The sequence below is a fragment of the Ammodytes marinus genome, assembly GCF_949987685.1.
Source record: "Ammodytes marinus genome assembly, chromosome: 10".
NCBI lineage: Eukaryota > Metazoa > Chordata > Actinopteri > Uranoscopiformes > Ammodytidae > Ammodytes > Ammodytes marinus.
The window spans coordinates 18,138,470-18,163,227 of record NC_137214.1 but is presented as its reverse complement, the minus strand read 5'-3'; the positions used below and the strand labels follow the sequence as shown (position 1 = coordinate 18,163,227).

The following is a 24,758-nucleotide window of genomic DNA, read 5'->3' as shown; positions in this document are numbered from 1 at the left end:
CACATGGTTGCACATAGCTAGAAGTAGGCTACGCATTTGATTCCGGCAATTCTTCCGGTTAGATTTTCAATCTTGTTTTTTCCCGTGACTTTATATTGCCCTATTTGGTACCTTTCTCTGGCAGTCTTATCAGGCATCTATCTATGGTCTTATCATGTTTCTTCAACGGAGCACAGCCCAACATGCCATAATAAAAAATATTTTATTTTGGTGGAAAACTCTCGCCAACAAAGCTCTTCCGGTTTAGCTTCCTTTTTTTCAGACGATGAAATGTGCTTCCGGTTCATTCTTCGAACTTCACAAACCAAAACAGAAGTCTGGCGCTTTTGGGGCGGCTATTATCTGATGTGCTTTTATTATCAACTATTTTAAGTCAGTGAATCCAAGCTAACATTAACTACGTTCAGACATGGCTGGTTTACCTCCAGGAGACCCACAGCTGGTATCTATGATCGTCAGTCATTTGAAAACACAGGGACTCTTCGACCAGTTCAGGAGGGACTGTTTGGCAGACGTGGACACCAAGGTAACGAACGGTGAAAATATACCCTTCTTGTGCACCTCTCGAGGGTTTATGTGTATCGACTCTTATTATACGTTTATTTCTACATCATTTGAGTGTGTCTCGTTTAGGGAGACCTGAAGTGTGTTTTTATGAGCTACATCCTAATGTAAACACATCCCATAACGCTAAGAACATTTTCTTTGTTATAACCGACAGAAAATGAGCTGTCTTCCACTCTGGGAAAAAAGTTATATTTTTTTGTTTAAACATAAGAGAGGGTCTGTTTTCCCTTGCTGTATTCTAGGCGCCCATTGGTATTCATTTATTCCCATTCATCTTGAAATTGAATTTCAACGTATAGACGGCAGACGTGATGTTAATCACATTACAATTGAATCGCCTTAAGGGCATTTTTGGGGTAGCAAAGTTGTGTTATTTGTTTGTGACAATATAATAATTGCAACATAAAACCAATATTTTCTTCCTATCTTATTACTTGTACACTTGATAAAAGTGACAAGTTGCATAGCTTACCATATAAAGCATCGCTATTACACCAAATAAGGACATTTTCATAATATATAATATAGGCCATGCATTTACAAATGATAATAATGTTGATTATTATTAGTAGTGGTATTGACGTAATTAGTATTTTAATAATAATACTAATAAAGAAGTTATTAACAAATAAATGTATCCTATCCTTACATAATGAAGTCTCTAACCACAGTTAGGTGAACTCCCCATTAGACCTAGTTTATAAACTGACATAAACCACCATATAACACAAACACAATGCAAATATGAATGTTGGAAAAGGGCGATATATGATTAGTTATCTATTTATGTGCATTTAAAAGTGTGCAATCTGGCAACTGAATGTCAATTCAGATGTTATAGAAACACAGAACCAAGCACGTCTGGTCTATCAATTAAGAATTGTTGGAAAAAGGCTAGCTTCTCAACAGTGTTTATTTTGCAGCCGGCGTACCTGAACCTGAAACAAAGAGTGGACAACTTTGTCTCTAATCACCTTTCCAACCACACATGGAGTCCTCATCTGAACAAGAACCAGCTGAGAAACAACATCAGACAACTGGTGCTGCAGTAAGTGAGAACGGAGCAGCAGTACTGGCATCACAATGTATTCTATTATTTATTCAGCTTGGTGAGAAATTTCAGTAACTAGATTTGAGTGCAAGGAACCCCCTAAGTTAAACCCAAATGTCTTGCTGTCAGATCTGGGATGCTGGAGCAGGGAGTGGACAGGATCGTGGCCCAGGTGGTGGATCCCAAAGTCAACCATTTGTTCAGGCCGCAGGTGGAGAGGGTGGTCCGGGAGTTTCTGTCACCGGGCAGCTGCTCTGAGGAGCCTCCGGCCCCTCCGCCACCGCCTCCAATAGAGATCAAACCAGACAGCAGCATTATCCTCGAGCAAGGTACACAACCATACATCCCTTTATCCACCGCGGTTAACATGTTTGGTGTTGTGAGTTTTGTCATATTGATTTTGACCACTCTGCATTGCTCCATGAGTTTTACGTGAAGGGTGTGAAGAATTTTATTTTGAATGTTAAAGGTGGAGTCAGAGATTCTAGAAAATATTTGTACTCTGTACACTGGTATGTAAACAAAGTGGGGGCCCACTGTAGCTAGCAACATTCCCATTTTACAGAGCATAGGCTGTGTATTAACACAATTTTTTTTTGTTCAGCGCACAAACAGTATGTACAGGTAGCAGATTGTTGGGAGATATTCTCTGATTTTGAACTAGTGTTCTCCAGAATCACAGAATACCACCCTTACATGAAACCGTGTCTGAATTTTCATTTTTGCAGCCTCGACATCCTCTCCAGCTACCACTTCAGCCCGCGACGCCATGTCCATCCTGGACACCATAACCTCTCTGAACCAGGAGGCCAGTGTCTGGGCCAGCTCAGCCACAGACAGAGGACACAGAGGCCAGGCTTCAGACGAGGGCGAGCAGGACATGAGCATGGATGAGGACGGAGACATGCACCAAGACAATGATGGTGGGAACACGCTGGAAGAGACAGAGGAGACTACACCAGAGGGCCAGGCTCTGGAGGTGAAGACTGAAGACCCTGGGGAACAGCTGGATCAGGAGAAAGATGGATTAATAGAGGAGATGAAGATGGAAGAGGAGGAGTCAGGATCTCAGGAGCAGACAGAGGGCGAGAAAGATAAAGCGCCCGCCGGCAAAGCAACGGGAAAGGTGACAGAGGAGAAGCAGGAGGATGAAGATGATCGGATGAAGTCTACAAGCAGTCACGCCAGGCAGAAAGCCAGAGAGCGGATCAAGGAAGGTGAGTGGCCGGTTTTGCCTTCAATGAGATTTCACCTTTAGAGCAGCGTGTGCTTTTTTTCTTTTTCCTTTTGTAACATTGTTATGAAATATTTTGGGATTTGGAGCATTTGTTAAATCATTTGAAGAAGTCACCTCGGGCTCCAGAGAGCTTGGACAATTCTTATTACTTTTTTGGGATTATCAGACATAAAGAATCATTAAAACTAATAAAATGACGGATTAATAAATAATGAAAATTCCTGTTTTTTGCAGGACCAAAAAGTATGATCTAATCAAAAGAATGATTTATATGCTCAGTTCAACTAATGGCCTCGGTAATATTACAACCAGAGGGGTTTAACTAGATTTGTCATGGAGGATATGAAATTCAAATAATAATTTTATCTTTTCAGTTTACGATATTTGATCCACAATTTGTTGTCATCTTATCTTTTGAGCTCGGTATAACAATTTATCTTGGCTATTACAACTTCAGAAAGAGCATACATGTGTAAGAGACACATAAGTGTTTAATAATCACGCTTATTGCTTTTCATATGTCTTTTAAGTGATCATTTAAAATAAAGTATTGAATACTGAATTCCGCAATGTATCTTTGCCCTGCAGAATACTTCTTGGAGGACTCAGACCTGGACGGCCTTAGTGACATCACTGTGAGCTCGGTCCACACCAGTGACCTGTCGTCATTCGAAGGAGAGAGTGAGAATGAGGAGCTGTTGTCTGATTCCTCTGAAGAGGGAGAGCTTTCACCAGACGGTAAAGGTTTGGGATGCACCGATCCACTATTTTTTAGCTCCGATCGCATTCCGATCTCTGGGTTTTGGATATCGGCTGATAACGATACTGTCTGATATCATAATTATTGTAAATTTCTTTGTGGGTGGTGATGTTATGTGTAAGGTTAGGAAGGCTTAAGCAACAAAGCAATTCTAATTCAAAAGAGCAACAAATATACACAAATGCATATAGGACTTATCTGAACAACTTTGAACTGTATGAGTGCAGAACATCAGAACACAACTTTTGAATTGCTAATTCTAATATTAAGGTGTGCTGTATCATATAGCTATGGTATTACAATTTTATCTTTCATAGTTAAAATAATTTAGATTTCTAAAAAAAAAGAAGATATCCAATACAAAGATTGCAGCAATATCAGACCCGATACTGTATCGGATCGGCCCCACCCCCAGTGAAGTTATGAGCAGTTTACTTTGTGTCATATAGTGTTTAATATGTTTTCTTCTTGCACATACAGGTATTTAGTTTTAAGCTCTGCTCTATATGTTGCATTGTAAATATTTCCCTGTGTGGGATTTTCTTTGACCAGATCAAGATGAGGGAGCAGAGAAGAAAGAAGCCGACGGAGAAGATCGCAAACCTCGCCGCAAGGCCTACGTTCACAAGCCCTTCCTGTACTCTCGTTACTATAGCGACTCGGATGATGAAGTCACTGTCGAGGAGCGTCGGAGATCTGCGGTGAGTTGTGTGTTTACATTTGAAAAAACTTCAAATGAGTTGATCCTGAACTTTGAATCCACACAAACTGTTTGCGGTCCTTAGTTTTAATGAGTGTTCCCTGTCATTAAATCTTTGCTGTTTTTCTCTCTGTCCGCCAATGTGTGTCTCACAGGCAAAGGACAAAGAGGAAAGGCTTCTCAAGAGACAGCAGAACAGAGAGAGAATGGAGGAGAAGCGTAAACAAAAAGCTGTGCAGGTGGAGGAAGGTAGGTAGCCCTGTCTGTTGAGTTCTTTTTTTTGTCATCGCATGGTTTGAAAAAACCTTGCATTTCCTTCGTTTTTTTTTATGTTCCTCAACACTATGTGAGAGCGGCCACATGTTACATGACATTTTGGAAGAGTAGAACAATCCTAAATTGTTTTATAAATATGTCATGAACGTCTCACAACTTTGTAAACCTCTTCAATTCCACTCAATTTTGAGGATTCATGTTGTAAAACAAGAACAAGGTTTATTTATGTGTCTTTGTTATTGTGTCTAAATGTTCTTTTCAAATGAGTTCCTGCTTTTCGTCAGACTCTTTTGTTAATCTGTAGATTGCAGTGTGTGATGTCCAGTTAGTTGCATGATCTGGTTGTTTCCATCTTTTCCCATAAATATCTCTGTAAACTCTGTTCCCGTCACGTCATTCACCTGGCTCTATTTCACACACAGATTACAAAAAACAGAAGAGTGGAGACTCTGCTGGGCTGGACGGCCCCAGGGCCAAAGAGGCTCGTAAAGAAAGGAAGGTTCTGGAGAAGAAAATGGCTCTCAACAGGAAGAGGAAGCTAGACTCAAGGTAGGCAGTGAAAAGATCAGACGCAGACTCACACAGCTGCTGCTCAACAAGACAATCAAATGCTTTTATATAAAATACTATATATAAATATATCCTTCAATTTCACCCTTCAGGAAAGATGGAGATGTCTCAAGCAAAAAGAAAGGAGATGCAGAAGGATCCAAGAAAACGGTATGTGAAAGCCGCCATGTAAGAAAGAGATTTCCTCATAGGGAACAGGTTTGTCCTTGGATTTGGAAAGCTGGGTTGTAACCAGCTTTTTGTGTTTTGTTGTTTTTTTTAAATTAGGAAGTGAAACCTACGACCTCAAAGACTCTACAGTCTAAATTGATAAGAAATCCTTCCGAGTCGGCGTCACCGGACGAGAGGCACAGAAGGACAAGCGGCAGCGTCTCGGAGGATTCCACTGAAGCCAGAAAGCATTGCGACAAAGGCCGCACGCACTCCTTCATCCTGGAGCTGGAGCAAGGCTCCCAGGAGGCTCTCAAACAACGCTCGCTAGGCAAATTCGACAGGTCGTCCCGCAAAGAACTGCACTCCAAAGAACGCAGAGAGAAAGAGCGCAGCCTGTCAGACGAACGCGCCAAGCCCAAACAAAAGCCGGAGAAAAAATCTGAACACCAGGCCGAGGATTCTCAGCAAAAACCAGGCGCTAAAGTGTCGTCGGAAGAAAAGGGCGAGAAAAGGCCTAAGATTAAAATGGAGAAGAAAGTGCCGGGAACCGCTAGAGAGGTAAGGTCATCCATTTCGGAAGGTGCGGCAGACGAGGTTCCTAAAGATTCTGCTGTCAAGAAGGCGAAGGCTGTGTCCGCGGAGACCGTCAAAGCAGAGAAGGAGAAAAACAGGGAGAAAGACAAGGATAAGGGCAAAGAAAAGGAAAAGGCCAAAGGAGAGAAAAGCTCAGCTAAAGGAGATTTCAAGCCGCTGGTCCGTCTGGATTCTGCCGGCTCCTCTGAGGATCGCTCTGACATGGAGCCCGGCTCGGACGGCAGCAAGAAGAAAGACAAACACTTCAAGGAAGTCCTGAAGAGGTCAAAGAGCCACAGCGAGGACAGGCCAGCAGACAAACCCAAATCTAAAACTGACGGCACTGACACCGAGAAGGAAAAGACTAAAGATCAAGATGGACAGAAATCAAACAAATCTAACTCTGACGTGGACAAAGATTCCAAAAGGGTTAAGCCGGTGGCGGCGGAAAAAGGACGAGTCGTGGAAAAGTCTAAATCCAAAACCAAAGAGGAAACCAAGACTCAACAGTCATCAAAAACTGATAAAGCTTCCAGTTCGGAAGTCAAAAGTACAGGAACTGCTGCAGTCGCCGCAGCCAGCAAACCTGACACGGCGAGGGAGAAGAGAAAGGAGGGAAGCAAATCAAAAATCCATGATGACTCTCTCCACGACAAAGCGGAAGTTAAGAGCGCAAAGAAGAAGCTGGAGAAGAAGAATAAAGACGATAGCCAGGAAGAAGAGAAGAAAACAGAAACGTTGTCGGACAGATCCTCAAAGACCTCCGAAGCTTCGGAAGACCGGCAGCCGAAGAAACGTTCTCTCCTCCAAGACACGAGCACAGACTCTGAGCCCGTTGCCACCACTCTCACCACCACCACAGTGACATCATTCTCTGATGACACGTGCGACGCCTTGAGTGACATCACTCCCGAGCCTCCAGAGGGAGAGACGGAGGCGCGGCTCAGTGAGATGCTGCCGTCCGTCCCGGCTGAGGCAGACGCTCTGCTGGCTCTCATGGACGTGTGCACGGCGGCAGAGGCCAGGCTTCCTCCAGACATGACTCTACAGGACGCAGACATGAAGATGAAAGAAGCCGCTCTCACTCTGCTCTCCATGGTCCCCGACAGCACCGTCTCCTCCGCCTTAGTCTGTCCGGATAGCAGTGAACAAGTGACGCGACCGATGGAGCAGCGAGAGCAGCAGCCTTCCCAGACTGTTGAGCCTGTTGATGAAAAACCAACCCCTACAGGTGAGTGGAGAAACTGTGATGGCATAATGGACACTCACCTGCCACTTTATTAGGTACACTGGTTCAATTTCTTGTTAACACATATAACAAATCAGCCAGCCAATCACATGGCAGCAACTCAATGCAATAGGCATGTCGACCTGGACAGGACAACTTGTTGAAGTTCAAACCGAGCAACAGAATGGGGAAGTATGGTTACATCCAGCAGGGTAATGCACCATGTCACAAAGCTCAAATCATCTCAAACTGGTTTCTTGAACATGAGAATGAGTTCACTGTACTCCAATGGCCTGCACAGTCACCAGATCTCAACCCAATAGAGCCTCTCTGGGATGTGGTGGAACCAGAGATTCGCAGCTGGATGTGCAGCCGCCAGATCTGCAGCAACTGTGTGATGTTATCATGTCAATATGGACAAAATCCTCTGAGGAATTTGTCCAACACCTTGTTGAAAATATGCCACAAAGAATTAATGCAGTTCTGAAGGCCAAAGGAGGTCCAGTCCGGTACTAGCAAGGTGTACCTAATAAAGTGGCAAGTGAGTGTATGCTCTGTTGGAAACCTAAACATGGCTTGGCAGGATATGAATATGTATCTCTCTTACAGATGTGTCTGAAGCTTCAGAGAAAGAAAGTGAAAAGGCTAAAATGTCTGACTCAGCAGCTCCACAGGTAAACATTCTGCATTAAAGATGGAACAGCCTTTTAAAAGATATCCTTCCTTTGGCTTTTATTCAGCCTTTTTGGACTATTTCACTACTCTGTAAGATTCTTTTGATTTGTATACATTTCAAACACATTTCTGTCTTATTCTGCTCTTCTTCATAGGAGGTAGACACTACCCTGAATGAATGTCCGGCTCCTTTCAATCAGGATAAAGCCAAAGGTGCAGAAATGGCTCCTGAAACACGAGCAGATGAAAGTGTAGCGACAACAGCAGCTGGCAAAGAAGGTAGACGTTCTTATCATCTGCAAAAGTTAAAATGCAACTGAATCTTCCTGTGTGTTTTGATCAGTGCAACTATTCTGTCTTGTGATTTACAAACTGACATTTATTATTGACCATGGTGATTTTTTTTTCTTCTTTCTTGTTACCTTCTATATTCCAGCTGCCCGTGTCGTTGTGTCTGAGACTGAAGAGGGAAGCACAGCTGCAGTAGTTTCTGATTCTTCTAAAAAAGTCTTCGAAATTTCCAGCAAACAAGGTGAGTGCTTAAAAATATTCTTGTTGGAGAACATTTCATTTTTTTCTCTCTGACTGATTATCAACTCTATCGTTACTGTTTTAGACCTGACAGAGCCAGCTGTCGCCCACACAGAGACAAGCCCCAAGGTGAGGCACAATTCACAGGTTAACATTTTTTTTTATTATCTTAACTTACTCAACATCATGCGAGATTAAAATTCAAAGGCACCTCTCTTTAAACAACAGGAAGGGGATGTGGTAGCTGAGGAAGCCCATTCCGAGATGGACGTAGATAACAGTCAGTCTTCTCTCTTATCTAAACTTAGACATGGTGGTATGATATTTTAAGTGATTTTTTTTCAAGAAGCCATATTTTCAAACCCTACTTCTTTTCACCACTAGGTGAAGCCGAGAGTAAGACAGTGGAGGAAAGAAATGCTGGAACAGGGGAGAGCGATCCTAAAACTGTAAGCATTCAGTCATGCTTACTTCTTACACATGAAAAAAAAACGTCATGTAACACTAACACATTCCTGTACATCTTATGCATAATGTTTCAGGTGGAACTCGATGTCCCGGAGAAGACGGATGTGATCAGAGAAACGGGAGCTGGGGTTCAATCCACTCTGGTTAAACAAATCAGTGAGTTGTGTGAATTTTATAAAAAATCACCCTCATGTTATCATTTTACTCATGTGTGTGTTTGTATTGTTATCTTTTGGGATTTTACATTTTTTATGTTATTTATTTATTTATTTTTGTTATTATAATTATTATATATTTGTGTATGTGTCATAAAGAGCTTACTGCACCTCAAGGAAGCTGACACTGGAGCTAAACACTGATATTCGCTGCTATTTGTTTGTTTTTCCAGGTAATGTCTCCAGCATTGACAGCCAGGACGATGAGAAGGGCTCCGATTTGTCAGAAAAGGTAAAGAAAGACAGTTTGTTAGAACCAATCAGTTCAAATGCATTGAATTGATACAGTTCCCTACCCTCTGATTAAAATTTTAATTTTAATATACGTGTATTCTTTTGCTATACAGGAAGGGAAGGCAGGGGGAAGAGGAGGACGCAAACGAAAGCTGTCCAGTCAAAGTGTCGCAGCAGTGAAGGAGTCGGGTACGGCAGCGGAGACTTTCTTTCCATAGCACATTTCAAGATTCTAATCATTTCATTTGAACAAGATTTAGAGAATTTGAAATTGACACTAAACTTGACCCATATTAACATATAAACCATTGTTTGATGAACCAATTCCACCCAAAAAAATCCTCTAGCAGTTTAACTGCCTTTGGAAAGAGTTTCGATCGATGATTATTTTTAATACGTTTTTGGAAATAATGTGTTTGTTTCTGTTTTTGTGTCTGATCAGGTGATGAGAGGGATGAAAATGAAAGGAAAGAGGGACCGCCTGCTGAGGTAAAGACAATCCTTTTTCATATCCCTTCTATCATTGGATAACCATGTCAATGCAAAAATGCTGCTTTATGTGTTCTTGTTCTTGTTCTTAACAAACATAAACGACAGTTCTTGAAGAAAAAGAACAAACATTTTTGCCGGTACATGTTTTTATAATTGTGACATCTGTATGTGTTGAAAAGGTGCTAGAAGTCAAAACTCCACGCAGGGGTCGATCGTCCAGAGCCGGGGAGGAGGCGGAGAAGGACCAAGCTAAGGAGAGCATGGAGGAGACTGCCAGCCGTGGTAGAAGACGATCAGGAGCTGCAGCCAAAGAAGCCACAGCTGGTCAGACTGTCACTTCAAATTAACCCACCCACACAGATGTTGTCAAAGCCTGACATTTTTTTAGATGTGTTGGGGTATAAATGTATATTGTGTAGGAGTTTTTCTCTTATAGTCGTTCTATGATTCATTTTATATTCACTAGTAGCCAAATTTCAAAGTCAATTTCAAGATAGTAAAGATATTAAGATCTAGAAATAGGTAGAAAGAAAGTGTTTTTATTGTACTTTACAAGAAGCAAGTTGCCATTCTCTGAACTCGCCACTCGATGAATGTTTTTTTTTTTTACTGTTTTTTTCTTTGCTTTCATTCCATCCTAAACCTCAGATGATCAGAAGAAAGATGGGAATAAAGAGGAGAAGAGCACTGATAAAAGTTCATCAATCAAACCAGCGGACAGCAAAGAGGTATGTTAACAAAACAACGTGCACTTACATGTTTGATACCTGGCATCATGTTATTTTATTATTACAAGGAGCAAGTCCAATTTCTGCCTTTTTTTTCTCTCTTATCTTTCCAATCTGTAGAGATGTGAGGAGGAAAGTGGACTAAGGAAAAGTGGACGGCGTGGGAGTCAGGTCAATCCGCCGTCTCCTGTTCCAGAAGACACTGAAGCTGCTGGAAGCTCCGAATCTAAAGAGGCAGCTGACACACGTATGAGTGTTTTTAATTCAAGAAGTTTTTTTTTAAAGTATCGTCTTTCTTTAAACAACTGCAATAATTGTTGAATCAATGTCTATGCACTTTAATAGGAAATAAGGTTATTTGAAGTGAGCCAAACCTCAACAGCTAATTTGTGCGTTTCATTAAACATGTTTCATTTTGCCGCCATCCCTTGAAACAAGCTGAGTCATTTGGCAGTGATAATTGACATGAAGGACAGCTGGTGGCTTTATTCAAGAGTTAAACTTTACGAAATATTTCCCGGATGGGCCTTGACTGTATAAGAGATGATGGGATACATAATATTGAATTTCTTTCACATCTTCATGTTTCCTTTCCAGGTAAACCAGCAGTGAAGAGGAAGAGGTCAGAGGATATGGAGGAATCTGTAGAGGTGAGATGTGTTGTCTTTGTGAATTAAAAAAAAATTTATTCTGGTTCGCAATCCCTCCTATTTCTAAAAATATGTATTTACTTGTCTTTAGTTATGTGTCCCACTCCCGGTGTGTATTTAAAATTATAATTCCACAGGAGACTCAGACTGAAGAGAGGGTACAGATGGACAGTCAACAGGAACCAAGTGAGGAACAAACCGAAATAGACAGTGGTGAGAAAGCACACACACTTTTATAAAAAAAAAATTTTTTTTAATTCAAATACAAATTGGTGTACTCATTTTCTTTTTAAATATATAGAGAGAATAATAATTAAGAAAAAAAAGCTAATAGATAAATGACTATTATAACGTTTTAAAAAGGAAAATGAGTTACCATGATCATCACAGTCTCTGTATTATACCTTCATTGCCTTCAGTGAGCCAGGTGGAGGATCAGGAGGAGGACAAAGAAGACAAACCAGATGACGTACGTTGGCAGTGAAATGAAGAAACCACAACACGACACGTTCACTCATCTTATTTGACCTTTCGACAGATCTTTTGAAATAAATATACCGTACACTTTTCTTTTTTCTCCAGGTTGACGAGGAGCTAACCCAGGACGACCAAGAGACGACTCCAAAGAGACCCGGCCGGAGGGGACGGCCGTCGAGGGGGGCGGTGCCGGCAGCAGCCATGGAGGATCCAGGTAAGGCAATAAAAAATAAAATGCAGATTTTTTTGAGCAAATATAATTTTACAAATGATTGATTGGTGATCCAAGGTAAGAGATTATTAGTTAACTTCAAGCTTTTCTGCTGCTGTTAGTTACAGTCCCATGTCAGTGTTATGGATCGGCACATACTGTATGAGTGATTCAAGGTTTGATCATTTGACTCACTAATTAATACAAATATTTTATTTAAATCAAATACTTTTATTTTATTTTTAAAGTATTGTGTAGCTGTGTCTTAGGGAAACAGACGGATGGAGTCTGGATATCAAACTGATGCCTTGGCCCTTTTTTTTTATCATCTTTCCCGCAGAGAAAAAGGCAGAAGAAAGTGAGCAGAATGACGACGAAGAAGCAGATGATGGTGACGGCAAGAAAGGAGCTGCCAAACGAGCGACCACACGCGCAGCATCCCGCCTGGAGGCTGAAAAGTAAACAAGCCCCAAATGAACCCTCAAAATATGGTTGAGCAACGTATCAGCTGAACACCTGCAGAATTAAAACCAGACAAACAGTCATATCACAGGGAACGGGGTCGGTGCAGTTACAGTCACCAGACAGTGTGTCATCCTCTGTTCGGATGAAGTCATCTAAAGTCAGCGCTGATGAATGAGACTCTGAGGGATCATCACTGTCAACTCCTATTAAAATGAAGACGGGCGACGGGATGGGGGGGAGGGGGGGTTGTTAGCACGAAAGCAACAACTGTTGTTTCATATTTGTTTTTATTGCTTCTCAGAAACAAGCCAAGTAAACCATCCACCCGGGCAAGCCGACAGAGCGGCAAAGAGGAGACCGCAGCTGGCACACGGTGAGTTTGTCTCACTGAGGGTTCAACAAGAAGGAACCCAGCTTAAAGGGGAGTCCCACCCAAAACCCACTGCTCTGTGAAAGCAGGACATTTAGCCAAACGTTTTCCTGGAATTTTCCAAAAAAAAATTGAGTTATTAACTTCCAAAATATGAATAACTGGTCATTTTTGCGTGGCCTAAACCGTTTTTTAAAAGGAAGGTGTATTTAACATGTGTAACTACCAATACTAGGTACCAGATCACACTGTAAGAAAGAAAAAAAGTATGTTTATGTAAATATGTGAATAATCCTACTTAATAATATGTGTTTCTTTATTTTGAGAGTATTTTAGGTTGGTGACTTCGAACTCATAATGCTTTTGTGCCCAACAAATCCAGTGTATTCACAGCCTGAAAAACTCAACCACGTTTTAATGGTGATAAATAATCTAAATGTAAAGCATTTAATATTCTACAGAAGAAACAATTCTTCAACAAAAATTATGATGTTATCTTAACCCATCATTGAATAAATTAAAAAAACTGGATATATATGCTATATATACTTTAATATATACAAGAAAAAGGTGAACAGATTAAATTCCATTACTACAATGTGCAAAAAATGTATAGGATTCTCTTTTAATTCTGCCCTATTGCAGATTTTGCCATACATTTAAATTTTTTGTTTTCAAATTCCAGTTCACACGCACAAAAAAAGTATTAAACGGGTCTTTTTAGAAATCTGCCCCTCGTGCACACTTTTCTCTCTTATTCCAAGTGGACAAGCTTCGACTTGTACGTTATGGTGAAGTGCTGGATATTGCAACACTTTTTTTGCAAATAACGCTTGAATTAACAGAGAGAGAAACGTTTTATTTTTCATAGCACCCAAACATGACACTTGAGACAAACGGACTGAGACTTGCTCCTTGTTTCCCCTCCTGCAGTGGTACGAGGGGCCAGGCGGCAGCAGCAGCAGCGCCAAAGGGGGGCCAGCGTAAACGGGAGGCCAGCCCTCCTGCTGTGAGAACGCGGGGAGGACAGAAATCAGAGGAGCCCCCATCCAAGAGAGCCAAGCGCTAAAAACCTCTAACGGCGGGGGAGCCTAAGGTGTTTTTCTCTGCACTCCATATCCCAAGTCAGTTGTGTTTGTGGGGGTCAGAGAGCCTCTACAGTCCGTCGGTTAGCACGTAAAGCTGTTTCATGCTTCATTGACTGTAGCTCTGGATAGCATTATGCACTCTCCTCTGATGGTTGGAGTGTAAACCTGAGGATCTGTGTAGGAATCCCCCCAGAATACCTTCTTCTCTACTGCACTACGCCCATATGGTTTGGATCAGACTTCATCATTCCTCCGTTCATGCAGTAATGCCCAGTCAATCCCTCTAGTATTCCAGGCCAATCAAAGGCCTAATGTGCAGCTGAGCTTTCAGATAAAGAGAGGGGGATTGGAATTGGGCCAGAGCATGTGTCAACTCCACCTCTACTGACAAAACTGTCACCGGTTCAATTGTTACCTGGTGATTTGCAAACCGAAACACAATATCACTGTGTTCATTTTGGATTTTATTATTCAATAATATTCATTCTATGAATGAAGAGACATTTTTCTCTCACTTTTTTTAAGTTTTAGTTTTTTATACTTAATATTCAGCAGGTAAGGGAAGTTGACTTTGTGTGTTTGTTTTTATCCAATTGAATTAACAGCAGTATTAATCGCAGACAGAAAAAAACACGACGTGTGCGTTTCTCTGTAAACTTCCTAACAACAACATCCGCTGTAGACATAGAACTGTTTCTCACCGTGACTGAATGGAGGTAATGGAGTAATTTGTATTGTCAGTATCAGTATAACGGTGTTCTTCTTCTTTACCTGTCAATGTGAAGACATTTGTTTCATAAATGTTAAAAAATACTGAAAACTGCTACCTTTTTGTCATCTTTTCAAGTATATGTCACCTCAGGTTATTTACTTGTGGTCAGAATTAATTTTTACAAATGTAGAAAAAACAGTAGAAGCAATTGAACGCACTTAAAATTATTATTTTTAACTTGGGTCTCACTTCTTTGTTTCTGGTGAGTAAAAAGGGTATACATTTCTATGTCTAGAAAATACTTAAATTATACTTTTTACAAAGATTTTGGCTTTTTACAAAGTCAACAGATGTGGATGTGCTGTCTGTGATGTGTAAATAGCAAAAAACATTAACCAATCACTGCGAGCGAGAGAAGAGGACAGGACATTCCTGCCTGCTAATTGGGCTAACTGACTCTGAATTAAATATCACTCCATCATTAACTAGTTCGGAGGCTTTAAACACTGCACCTGAACTTAAGGGATCCAAAAGAGCACAGAGAGAGGTGAGCAAAAGCCCCAGGCCACTTGTGGAGGTTTTCCAGCCATTCCTGTGGATTGCTAAATTTGATTCCTTTTTAAAGGTGTACCTCTCCCAGGTATTTCCTGGTGCTGCGATCCAAGCCTTAAAATATTAGCCCAGCAGTTCTCATTTAAAGGTCTGGGTCACTTTTCAGTAAGCCGCCAGGTCTGGCAGACAAACAGCGCTCCTTTCACTCACCAATGGAGCGACTTGAGACGTCATTTTATTATAGTCGTTTGCATTGTAGTCCAAAAGGATTTTTTGGAGTTGGCCGTTCTGGTTCCTGCTGCTGAGTGTCAGCAGTTGCCGGCACATTAGACTGATTTATAGGCGCCATGTTTTATGTATGAGAAGGACTGCTTATATGCTGAACTGCTTTCTGCTCAGCAGGGACCTCACATCAAGAGTGAGGTTTTGTAGAAAGGTAGAGAAAGCAGCAACATGAGATTATCATCTTAAATCTACAAGTCAAAATGCTGCTGCACAAATCTCGGCCGATGGTTTGACCGGCTTCTAAGTACTTTAAATCTCTACCTGGAGGAATTGTTTCACTTACTGTCAAAAAAGGAGGGTCAGCTCTATGTCAAAACACTGTTACCTCGTTTTAAATTTTTAATATAACACTCATGGACACACACAGTGTAGTCTAAACTTCATAACGTATTGAACGACACAGTGCTTGATTCACACATTGTGATGGGTAGTGTTCTCTTACTGTAGTTTTCTTAACTACTATAAAATGATCAATCATGTTTTCTATTTGAAAATACAATATTTACTGGCAAGAGAAGTATAAATGACCGTAAGTACAAAACATACCAAATTAATGGTGTTTTCAAAAAGGTAGTAAAGTGTTTTGTAAACTTAGTCACCTGACTGATCAGACCTCAGATCTTTGGATATGTACACATACTGTATGTCAAAGTCCTGCTCTCAAAATGTACTCTACTTTTACTAAGTAAAAGTACTTAAGCGTTAGGATCAAATTACACTCAAAATACCAAATGTAAAAGTACTCCATTTCAAAATAATGTGTATTAAAATTATAATATTGGATTACAACTATTCTTACAACATATATATTCAATGTTGCAGCTGGTGGGGCAGGTAGTTTTCATTACTGGACTGCTGAGTAGCTTATTCTATAATAAAAAACAATTTATTAATTCATTAACTTTTGTATTAATTATCTTATCTGCTTAATCCCTTAAAATGTCAGATAAATGTTGCATAAAATGGACAGTCCTTGAGTAAATATACTTAGTTTCTTTCCCCCACTGATGGACTGTACATAAAGAAACCGGAGACAACTTCTGACGTCGCCTTGATGAAGGTTAAGTGTCTAAAACATATCTCCACTCAAAGTTGTGAATTATTTACTTGTGATAAGCATGAATTAAAGACATCATTTTGCATTTCCAGTGTTGCAGTACGGTTTGACCTATTTTGGATTCAGACTGGCATTGGAATGAAGAAATAACTGACTGAGAGATACGAGACACCCACAACATAAGCCCCCTCGCGTCTCCTCACTTTTCCTCTTAAGGGCGGCCTGCTGGCGGGTAGCGGGCGCAGTTTATCCAGCAGAGAGCTTGTGGAAGGATGGCGGTTTCACGCAGCTGTCAACTGGAATAGAGGTAACTGTTGGTTTGGAGCAGAGCAGGGATAAGGGGGCTCACTCACTCACTCACTCCTGCTGCTAGTGCTGCTGCCTCTCTGCCCTGGGAGTGGTCTTTCCTCTACAGGGGATTTGGCCTGGACCGAACCAGCGCTTCACATAATGCTCCCTCTTTCAGCCACTCCTCTCACAAGACATAAAAGTTAACAGGTGTTTAACGTCAGAAGTGTTTCAAACGAGAGTCACAGAAATGCCCAGCGACAGGCAGCAGGGAGGGGGTGGCTTAGTTCTGGGATTTACTTATTTTTTTTTTCATTCTTTTTCAGAATTGAAATAGTTCTGCCGTTAAGTCAAGATTCAGGTCGACTTCTGACAACTGGCCCTGCTACAAGTCTGCGCTAGAGTGCAGGAGTATTTCTTAAATCTGTATGTTACTGCTTGTCATATTGAGGGGTAGCAGTGGGTTTAGCGTAGGGTTAAGGGGTTGGGGTAATACTTGATTTTAAAGCGAATACTATCATTAACATTTTAAAATGACAAGAACCTACAGTAGAAATGAAAATTACTGGGTTATAACAGTTACAAATTTCAGGTTAGACTTTTCTGGGTATACAGTGCGTTCCAAATTATTATGCAAATGATATTTTTCTCAGATTTTCCTAAATAGTCGATGCAAATGACAGTCAGTATAATTTTCAAGTCATCAACCGTTAGAGTATGATTAACATTTTATTGAACAAACCTCCCAATGATAACAGTATTTTTTTCAAAAATTAAAAACTCAAAATGCACCGTTCCAATGTGTTATGCACAACAGAGTATCAAAACATTTTATAGGTTGTAAAGAACTAAACATGGTGATTTATTGAATTTGCAGAATGTGGAGGTCATGTCAGTGACATCAAAGCTATTTCAATCAAAAACATCTTAACAGCCCAATTTACATGTCAACATAGCACCCCCTCTTTGATATCACCTTCACAATTCTTGCATCCATTGAACTTGTGAGTTTTTGGAGAGTTTCTGCTTGAATATCTTTGCAGGATGCCAGAATAGCCTCCCATAGCTGCTGTTTTGATGTGAACTGCCTCCCAACCTCATAGATCTTTTGCTTGAGGATGCTCCAAAGGTTCTCAATAGGTTTGAGGTCAGGGGAAGATGGGGGCCACACCATGAGGTTCTCTCCTTTTATGCCCATACCAGCCAATGACACAGAGGTATTCTTTGCTGCATGAGATGGTGCATTGTCATTCATGAAGATGATTTTACTACGGAAGGCACGGTTCTTCTTTTTGTACCACGGAAGAAAGTGGTCAGTCAGAAACTCAACATCCTTTGCCAAGGTCATTTTCACACCGTCAGGGACCCTAAAGGGGCCTACCAGCTCTCTCCCCATGATTCCGGCCCAAAACATGACTCCGCCACCTCCTGTCTGACGTCACAGCCTTGTTGGGACATGGAGGCCATTCACCAACGATCCACTACTCCATCCATCTGGACCATCCAGGGTTGCACGGCACTCATCAGTAAACAAGACTGTTTGAAAATTAGTCTTCATGTATTTCTGAGCCCAGTGCAACCGTTTCTGCTTGTGAGCATTGTGTAGGGGTGGCTGAATAATAGGTTTATTCACAACTGCAAACCTCTGGAGGATACTACACCTTCAGGTTCGCGGGACTCCAGCGGCTTCAAATACCTGTCTGCTGCTCTGTAACGGTATTTTAGCAGCTGCTCTCCTAATCCAATGAATTTCAGAAATCTTCCTCATTATGCCTTTATCTGCACGAACCCGTCTGTGCTCTGAATCAGCCACAAAACTCTACACAGTACGATGATCACGCTTAAGTTTCTATGAAATATCTAATATTTTCATACCTTGTCCAAGGTATTGCACTATTTGACGCTTTTCGGCAGCAGAGAGATCCTTTTTCTTTCCCATATTGCTTGAAACATCTGGCCTGCTTAATAATGTGGAACATCCTTCTTAAGTAGATTTCCTTTGATTGGGCTCACATGGCAAACTAATTATCACAGGTGTATGAGATTGATTTCAATGATCCAAGGCATCCTGAGACACAATATCATACATGAGTTTAATTGAAAAACAAAAACATTAAATGTTTATGACACTTCAATCCAATTTGCATAATAATTTGGAACACGGTGTAGATTCAACATTTTCTGGGTAATTTATATCCCCTGAAAGTCATTAATATTCATCTCTACAATATAACATATCTATGATTTAGAAAAACACCCTTACTTATCATTTGTCAAAAGTCTAACACTAAAAAAAGAAATAATTTGGTTATATATTAATCGCTTTTCTTATTTTCCAAGAAATAATACCAAATATTTAATGGTTCCAGCTTCAAAACGGTCACAGTTTTGTGTTCAAATGTTGCCCAGCATTGATTGGTGCATGGAAATATGTGACATCCCCTTTTTCCAACTGAGCCCTGCCCTCATGAAACCAGTGACAAGACGACAAAAACAAGAAATCTAGAAGTCTTTCTTTTGCAAAGAAAAAGGAACTTTGTACACATTTATGTACTGTAGGACTCAAATGCTCACAAGTGGATTGAAAAGATAGATTTCAGTATCTGAAACGATAAAGCTGGTGACATTTTATAATGTTCCATTGCGCTGTTGTGTCATTGACCTCCATGTCTGTCCAAAAACAATTCAAAATCTGTTTCTCATCTGTTGCACCAAGTCAGCATTACCATGAGCACACACTGTAGTGTATTCTGAGTACACTGCCCTGCTAAATGTTCATTGTGCAAACCATTTTTTAAATCCACCAATGAAAATAGTCACCAACCAATGTAGTTTTTACTTCTGGTTGAGTATCGTTCGATAAAAACTACAGAGCTAAGCTGTTTTAGAAAATCACATTTTCATTTAATTTGAATGGTTTTATTCACTCATGATGGAGGTAAGCCTGTTATGACTGTCATGAGATTTGAGGGGGAAAAAAAGATATAAGACTTCCTTTAAGGCTTTTTTATAGTGCTGAAATGATTCATTAGTCAATGGACAAATCAAATTTGATAATCGATTAATAGTTTGAGTCATATATCAACCAGATGCCTTCCAGCCTCTCGTGAGGATTTCCTTTTTTCCCCTTCACTTTATATCTTCAACATGTATTGACTTTGTGTTGACCTTTTGACTGTTGGTTAGACCAAACAAGACATTGGAAGATGTCAGCTGATTGTTTAGACTCTTTAGATCCAAACTGAATCCACTGACTTAATAGATAACTAAATAAATGTAACGGTTGGTGCCCCATTGTAAACACCTGTCAGGGAGATAAATCTGTTGTCTGCAACCATCCAAAAATGCATTTTTTTTTTGTCTTGGTGCACCAGAATCTGCAGCTGCAGTCTTGACAGCCACTTCACCGGCCTCAAAAGACGGACACCCATAATATCCCAAGAATTTCTAAATGGTCCTTGAAGTTTTCATAACTACATCAACTCTCTGCGTTCCAAAGTGGTTCCTTTTTTACTTGTGACATGAAACCACTGAAAGGGGTCGGTCGCTTTTGAAAGACGTCTCTATTTAGGCGTGAGGAGCACAGGAGAAAGAGCGGAGACCTGAGCAGGCGGGGAGAAGACCCTCCAGACCTGAGAAGCCTTTCATGATGTGCTGCTTGAGCTGCACGCATTATCTGTTGCGTGCCAGAGGCGGATGGAAGCTCGTTTGTCAGCACAGCACGGCCGAAAATAAGCTATAAATCATGTCTGCTCTATCTACACACATTAATTGGACTGTAACAGTGGGCTACAGTCCCCCTACACACACACACACACACACCCACACACACACACACACATACACACTTTTGTGTGCAATGCAGCCATTGCTGAGATGTTTTGAATAGCTTCCAGGAGACGGAGGAACTTCTCTCCGCTTGTCTCTTGGTTCCATTTACTGTATTAAGTGTTCTGTCCCAAGGGCTCCTCCATTTAGTGCTCCATCGCATGCAAGGATAATTTTTCTTTGGGGAAAGTGGGTTCAATCGTAACTTACGCGACTAAAAGCATACTTAAAGCTGGCAGTAACAGTAACCCCCCCCCCCCCTTCCTTCCACTTTCCAATGTTGAGGTTGATTAAGGGTGCTATCATGGTGGATCTGATATTTGGTGAGAAATCTATGGGGCATTTTGGGAGCATTTACTGCAAATGAGTCTTGGCAGTGCCCTCTCATGTGTTGCTCCATCTGAACACAATTTGGCAGCTCTCTCTTCTCACATAAGAAAATGGGGGGGAGGGGAGTTGGGATACTGGGGTGCATGGCGTGCTGTGAGCCTCCTTCTCCATACCAGCACGCGAGGAGATTTTTTTTAAAAAACCTGTCATAAACACACCCTGGAAAAGGAGGGGAAACAGAGACGTTACCACGGCGACTGGCATGTTGCCGCATCAGGCAAGATTTTTGTTTAAAACACAAGATTAAAGTAACAAGAAGAGGCAGGGGAAAAAGAGGGGGTGGAGGCAAACGTAATAGTCTAATATGCCATTAAAGTTTATTTCTCTACTCTACTGGAAAGGTGGTGGGAACTTCACCTCAGTGTTCAATTGGAATAGAGCAGAAAAGGAGTCTGGGGAGAATATAGAATTGTGTCATTGCAGAGAGAGAAAGAGAGAGAAATACAGAATCATACCTTTTCCCGGAATGGCTATTAGGCAGTGAACGTCTCATCTTTCCATCTCACCTTTTTTTTATGAGGACAGCAGGTTCTCATCCTCACCAGAAGAGGGAGTCCTGCTGTCCCAAAACAGCATGTTTCAGTCTTAAGATGAGTACTCAAACTGACAGTGACTTTTTCATTTTGATTTTTCAAGTGTTGTATCAGTGCCCAAACTAATGATCTTGATAATAGCCCTCAACTATTTAAAAAAAAATGTTTTACTGATTTGTGATTTATCAAGCTAACGTAAAAATAATGAATAGAAAAAAGATCAGTGATTCCAGCTCCTCAGAAGGATTTTTATACTTTTCTGTTGCGTGGCATATTTGTGGGTTTTGTGCTGTTTGTTCTACCAAATAGACATGTGAAGACACCGGTGGCTCAAAGATCATGTAAAGGCAAATTATTCTATTTGCTGACTTTATAACAGACTAAACAATAATCAACACATTATCCCATTAGAAATATAGTCTTTAGCCTTGCACCATGCATTTTCCCAGAAAAATCAAACATCACAAGACTAAAACAATTTTTTTTCTGTAATGAAATTATATGTTCTACTTTTTGATTTTAAATGATGAACATTAATTATCCTCCTTTTAGTTCCACTACATAATAATAGCATTCATTCCTGATAAAGACTAATGTAATACCACTTCAATTCATCAATGTTACTAAATCATGTATTGTAACATAAGTGGCAGTTTGTGGTAGACTTCTACTTGAGTATTTACTTTTTATAGCCTACCTTTTACTCCACTTTTAATTGATATGGAGTTGCTGGTTACTTTGCATATTAAGATTTTACATTTATAAAAACGGGATCAGTTTATAAAATACGAGGCATCACAGAAGTTAGAATAAGCTCCACCTCGACCAACTACATAATAAGAAACTTCTTTCAAGGAAACCTATAGTCCCAGTTATGATATAGCCTACACTGACTGATTTTTTTAATGCTGTGTGTGCTTTTGATACTAATGCTTATATTATGTTCATGACTTCTACTTGTCCAATAGTATTTACAGTGTGTGGTATTGCTAATTTCACTTCAGTTTGAGCAGCACTAACTCCATATGTTTCAGGTGTGTACCTACTCGAATTGAAAATTTGCCAACCGTAAATCTGCCTTTATACGTTGAATTGGAATGTAGTGTCCATTCAGTGATGCTGCTTAATAACGCATTTCAATCCCACAAAATCTGAGAAATATTGGGTGCAAGATGTTCTTAAAAATAACAAATTGTGTCATATTCTGCTTTTAGATTTTTTCCCACTCAGAAAGATTAACTTTCAAATCAATGTTTAGATAGGCCTACATTCATATGGCATATTAATACATAGCCTACATCTCCAGTAAGCCGCAGTTAGATGATCAACATAACTGTACCACAAATATGGATCACAATAAACCATGTGGAGTCGTCTGAACGAAAACCAAGCTGCCATTGGTGCCGCTGCTTACATTTCCTGCCACTTCCAGCTACTTACTGCTTATTACTATTCCTCGCAGTGTGGTTACCAAAACACAGAGTAACCCGCGGAGCTCTGCTCGACATCACATTGATAGGCACACACTGACTCACTTTGTTGGAGGACTGGCAGCCACTTTTATTTTTTTTACGTTTTAAAAAAATAAAAAATTCCCAGAGTAAAGCTCTGCGCACGGGTCAGTCTGGCTGCTTTTTAGGACAAAATACATCAGTAGCTATGGTATCGAATAAAATGCATGAAGGACAACGAGAAAGAAAAATGTACAAAACAAGAGAAGCCGAACAAAAAAAAGCTTTGTGATGTTATGTTGGCCCACCACTTTATTGTCCTTGGGAGGAACGAGTTTCTAAAAGAACAAGGGCAGGGTGTGTGAAACTACCCAGACAGTGTCAGCGGTCTGTGCTTTTCCTAGTTATGTTTTCATTGCTTGCTTGGTGATACAGCCCTCCACCCAAGGTCACTCACGTCCAGCCCTGAGACACCGCCACATAATCTCACCAAGAATCGCTTTCACAAGGCAGGATGGCACAATTGAACAAAGTAGGGTGGCGGTGTTTAGGTGATTTGCAGGAGAAGCGTGTCTTTACAGCAATAAATCATTTACATTATAGAGGTGTTCATATCTAAAAGAGTGCTGAGTGGTGTTTTCTGATCTGAGCCCAGAGGAGGCAGATGTCAAAAAGTCAAGATGAAGAGGTTTTTTTAGTGGCCACTAGATGGTATAATGTATGCATGCAACGGCTTAACACACAGTGACAGCATCACTGGAGTCAGTTGATTTTCTAATTTTATTTACATCATTTACTAAATATCCTAATGAGCATAGGCCTAAACGCCGCGTGTTTTTTAGGGGATTATTAGGGTATTTGTAATCAAGTGAAATTGAAGAATGTAGCCTATTAATTATTTAGCTATACAGCTCAATATTTTAAACATACAATGTTTTACTCCTCCTTTTCATGCGCTTGTAGCAGCGAACGCCTTTTGAATTAGGCCTCAGAGACCTGCTGGGAATAATGGTTAAAAAATATTTTTCCCAAGTCAATTTGAAATTCAGTCAGGGACAAATATCGTCTCTTCAAACCAGTTGTTTCGCGCACAGTATATGGGGTTAATAGCTAAATAAAAGTTGTTGCAAATTAAAACGATTAATTAATTAATAATCTGCTTCAATCGTTTCATCTGATTTATCTACTGCCGGCGCCATTTCTCTTCTGGACTGACGTCAGATAGTGTTTGAGCTTTTCTCCCGATTTCGATTTTAATATTTTTTTCTCATTAGCTATTACGACTTTAGTTTCGAAAATATTATTATTATATCATCAGTAGGCTTATTATATTTATATCACTTTAATAATCTATATTGCTTCGCTTTATTAAACATTAGGTCAACTTAGACTTTTATCGATGCAGCACTAGTGTAATCAGGACACTATTCATTATAGACTCACAGCTGATAAATTTCATTTCACACGGATTTCATAAAGTAAATAATTAAGAGTGAAGATGTCACCTAATTTGTTTAAGGATGTTTAATTTGAAGTGCTCATGATAAGGAATAGGCTTAATACATAACAGTGTGTGTCAGCTTTTAAAGCCTTTACAGCCTTTTTTTTTTTTTTTGGCTGAGCATGACAGACTCCAAGTTATATCAATTAAATTAGCTGCGACATAAACTTAGTGAAATATCTCCTCTTGCGTTTTAGCAGCGTATCGAATTTTTGTAATTTCCCAAAGTATGATCTGAAACAGCGTTTGAATTATTTAATTGGTTGGTTAATGAAAGCTGAAAAGCTGGGGTCCGTGAACGTGAATATACCGGCAGAGGTCACGATCCGGATTTGCAGCAACAGATGAGACAGAGCCGGACTCTACACTTCATCTTTAATAGAAAATACTACTTCAATACATTGTTTATGGAGTTCAGAGATGTGTCAACAAACGGCCAGTG

At 40.3% G+C, this 24,758-nt stretch overlaps 1 protein-coding gene across 1 annotated transcript; it reads left to right on the top strand.

Annotated features, from left to right (window-relative positions):
* The first annotated feature begins 381 nt into the window (after positions 1 to 381).
* On the top strand, positions 382 to 14,429 carry bod1l1 (biorientation of chromosomes in cell division 1-like 1). The gene is made up of 30 exons (XM_080034989.1): positions 382 to 526; positions 1,491 to 1,615; positions 1,748 to 1,947; positions 2,347 to 2,835; positions 3,444 to 3,593; positions 4,168 to 4,316; positions 4,471 to 4,564; positions 5,014 to 5,140; positions 5,254 to 5,311; positions 5,429 to 7,118; positions 7,725 to 7,789; positions 7,946 to 8,069; positions 8,227 to 8,322; positions 8,407 to 8,450; positions 8,550 to 8,601; positions 8,706 to 8,770; positions 8,864 to 8,945; positions 9,178 to 9,236; positions 9,352 to 9,427; positions 9,681 to 9,727; positions 9,910 to 10,054; positions 10,379 to 10,458; positions 10,579 to 10,705; positions 11,056 to 11,108; positions 11,246 to 11,321; positions 11,528 to 11,577; positions 11,691 to 11,799; positions 12,137 to 12,254; positions 12,563 to 12,634; positions 13,565 to 14,429. The coding sequence occupies exons 1-30, from the start codon at positions 410 to 412 to the stop codon at positions 13,698 to 13,700; spliced, it is 4,875 nt and encodes a 1,624-aa protein (XP_079891115.1). The 5' UTR covers positions 382 to 409; the 3' UTR covers positions 13,701 to 14,429.
* Positions 14,430 to 24,758: the final 10,329 nt, after the last annotated feature.

Excerpts from the sequence above, each read along its gene's own strand:
- bod1l1 (XM_080034989.1), top strand. The coding sequence starts at position 410 with ATGGCTGGTTTACCTCCAGGAGACCCACAGCTGGTATCTATGATCGTC. Across the intron at positions 9,237-9,351 it reads GCTCCGATTTGTCAGAAAAG|GAAGGGAAGGCAGGGGGAAG; the intron begins GTAAAGAAAGAC and ends TTTGCTATACAG. Across the intron at positions 11,578-11,690 it reads AAGAAGACAAACCAGATGAC|GTTGACGAGGAGCTAACCCA; the intron begins GTACGTTGGCAG and ends TTTTTTCTCCAG.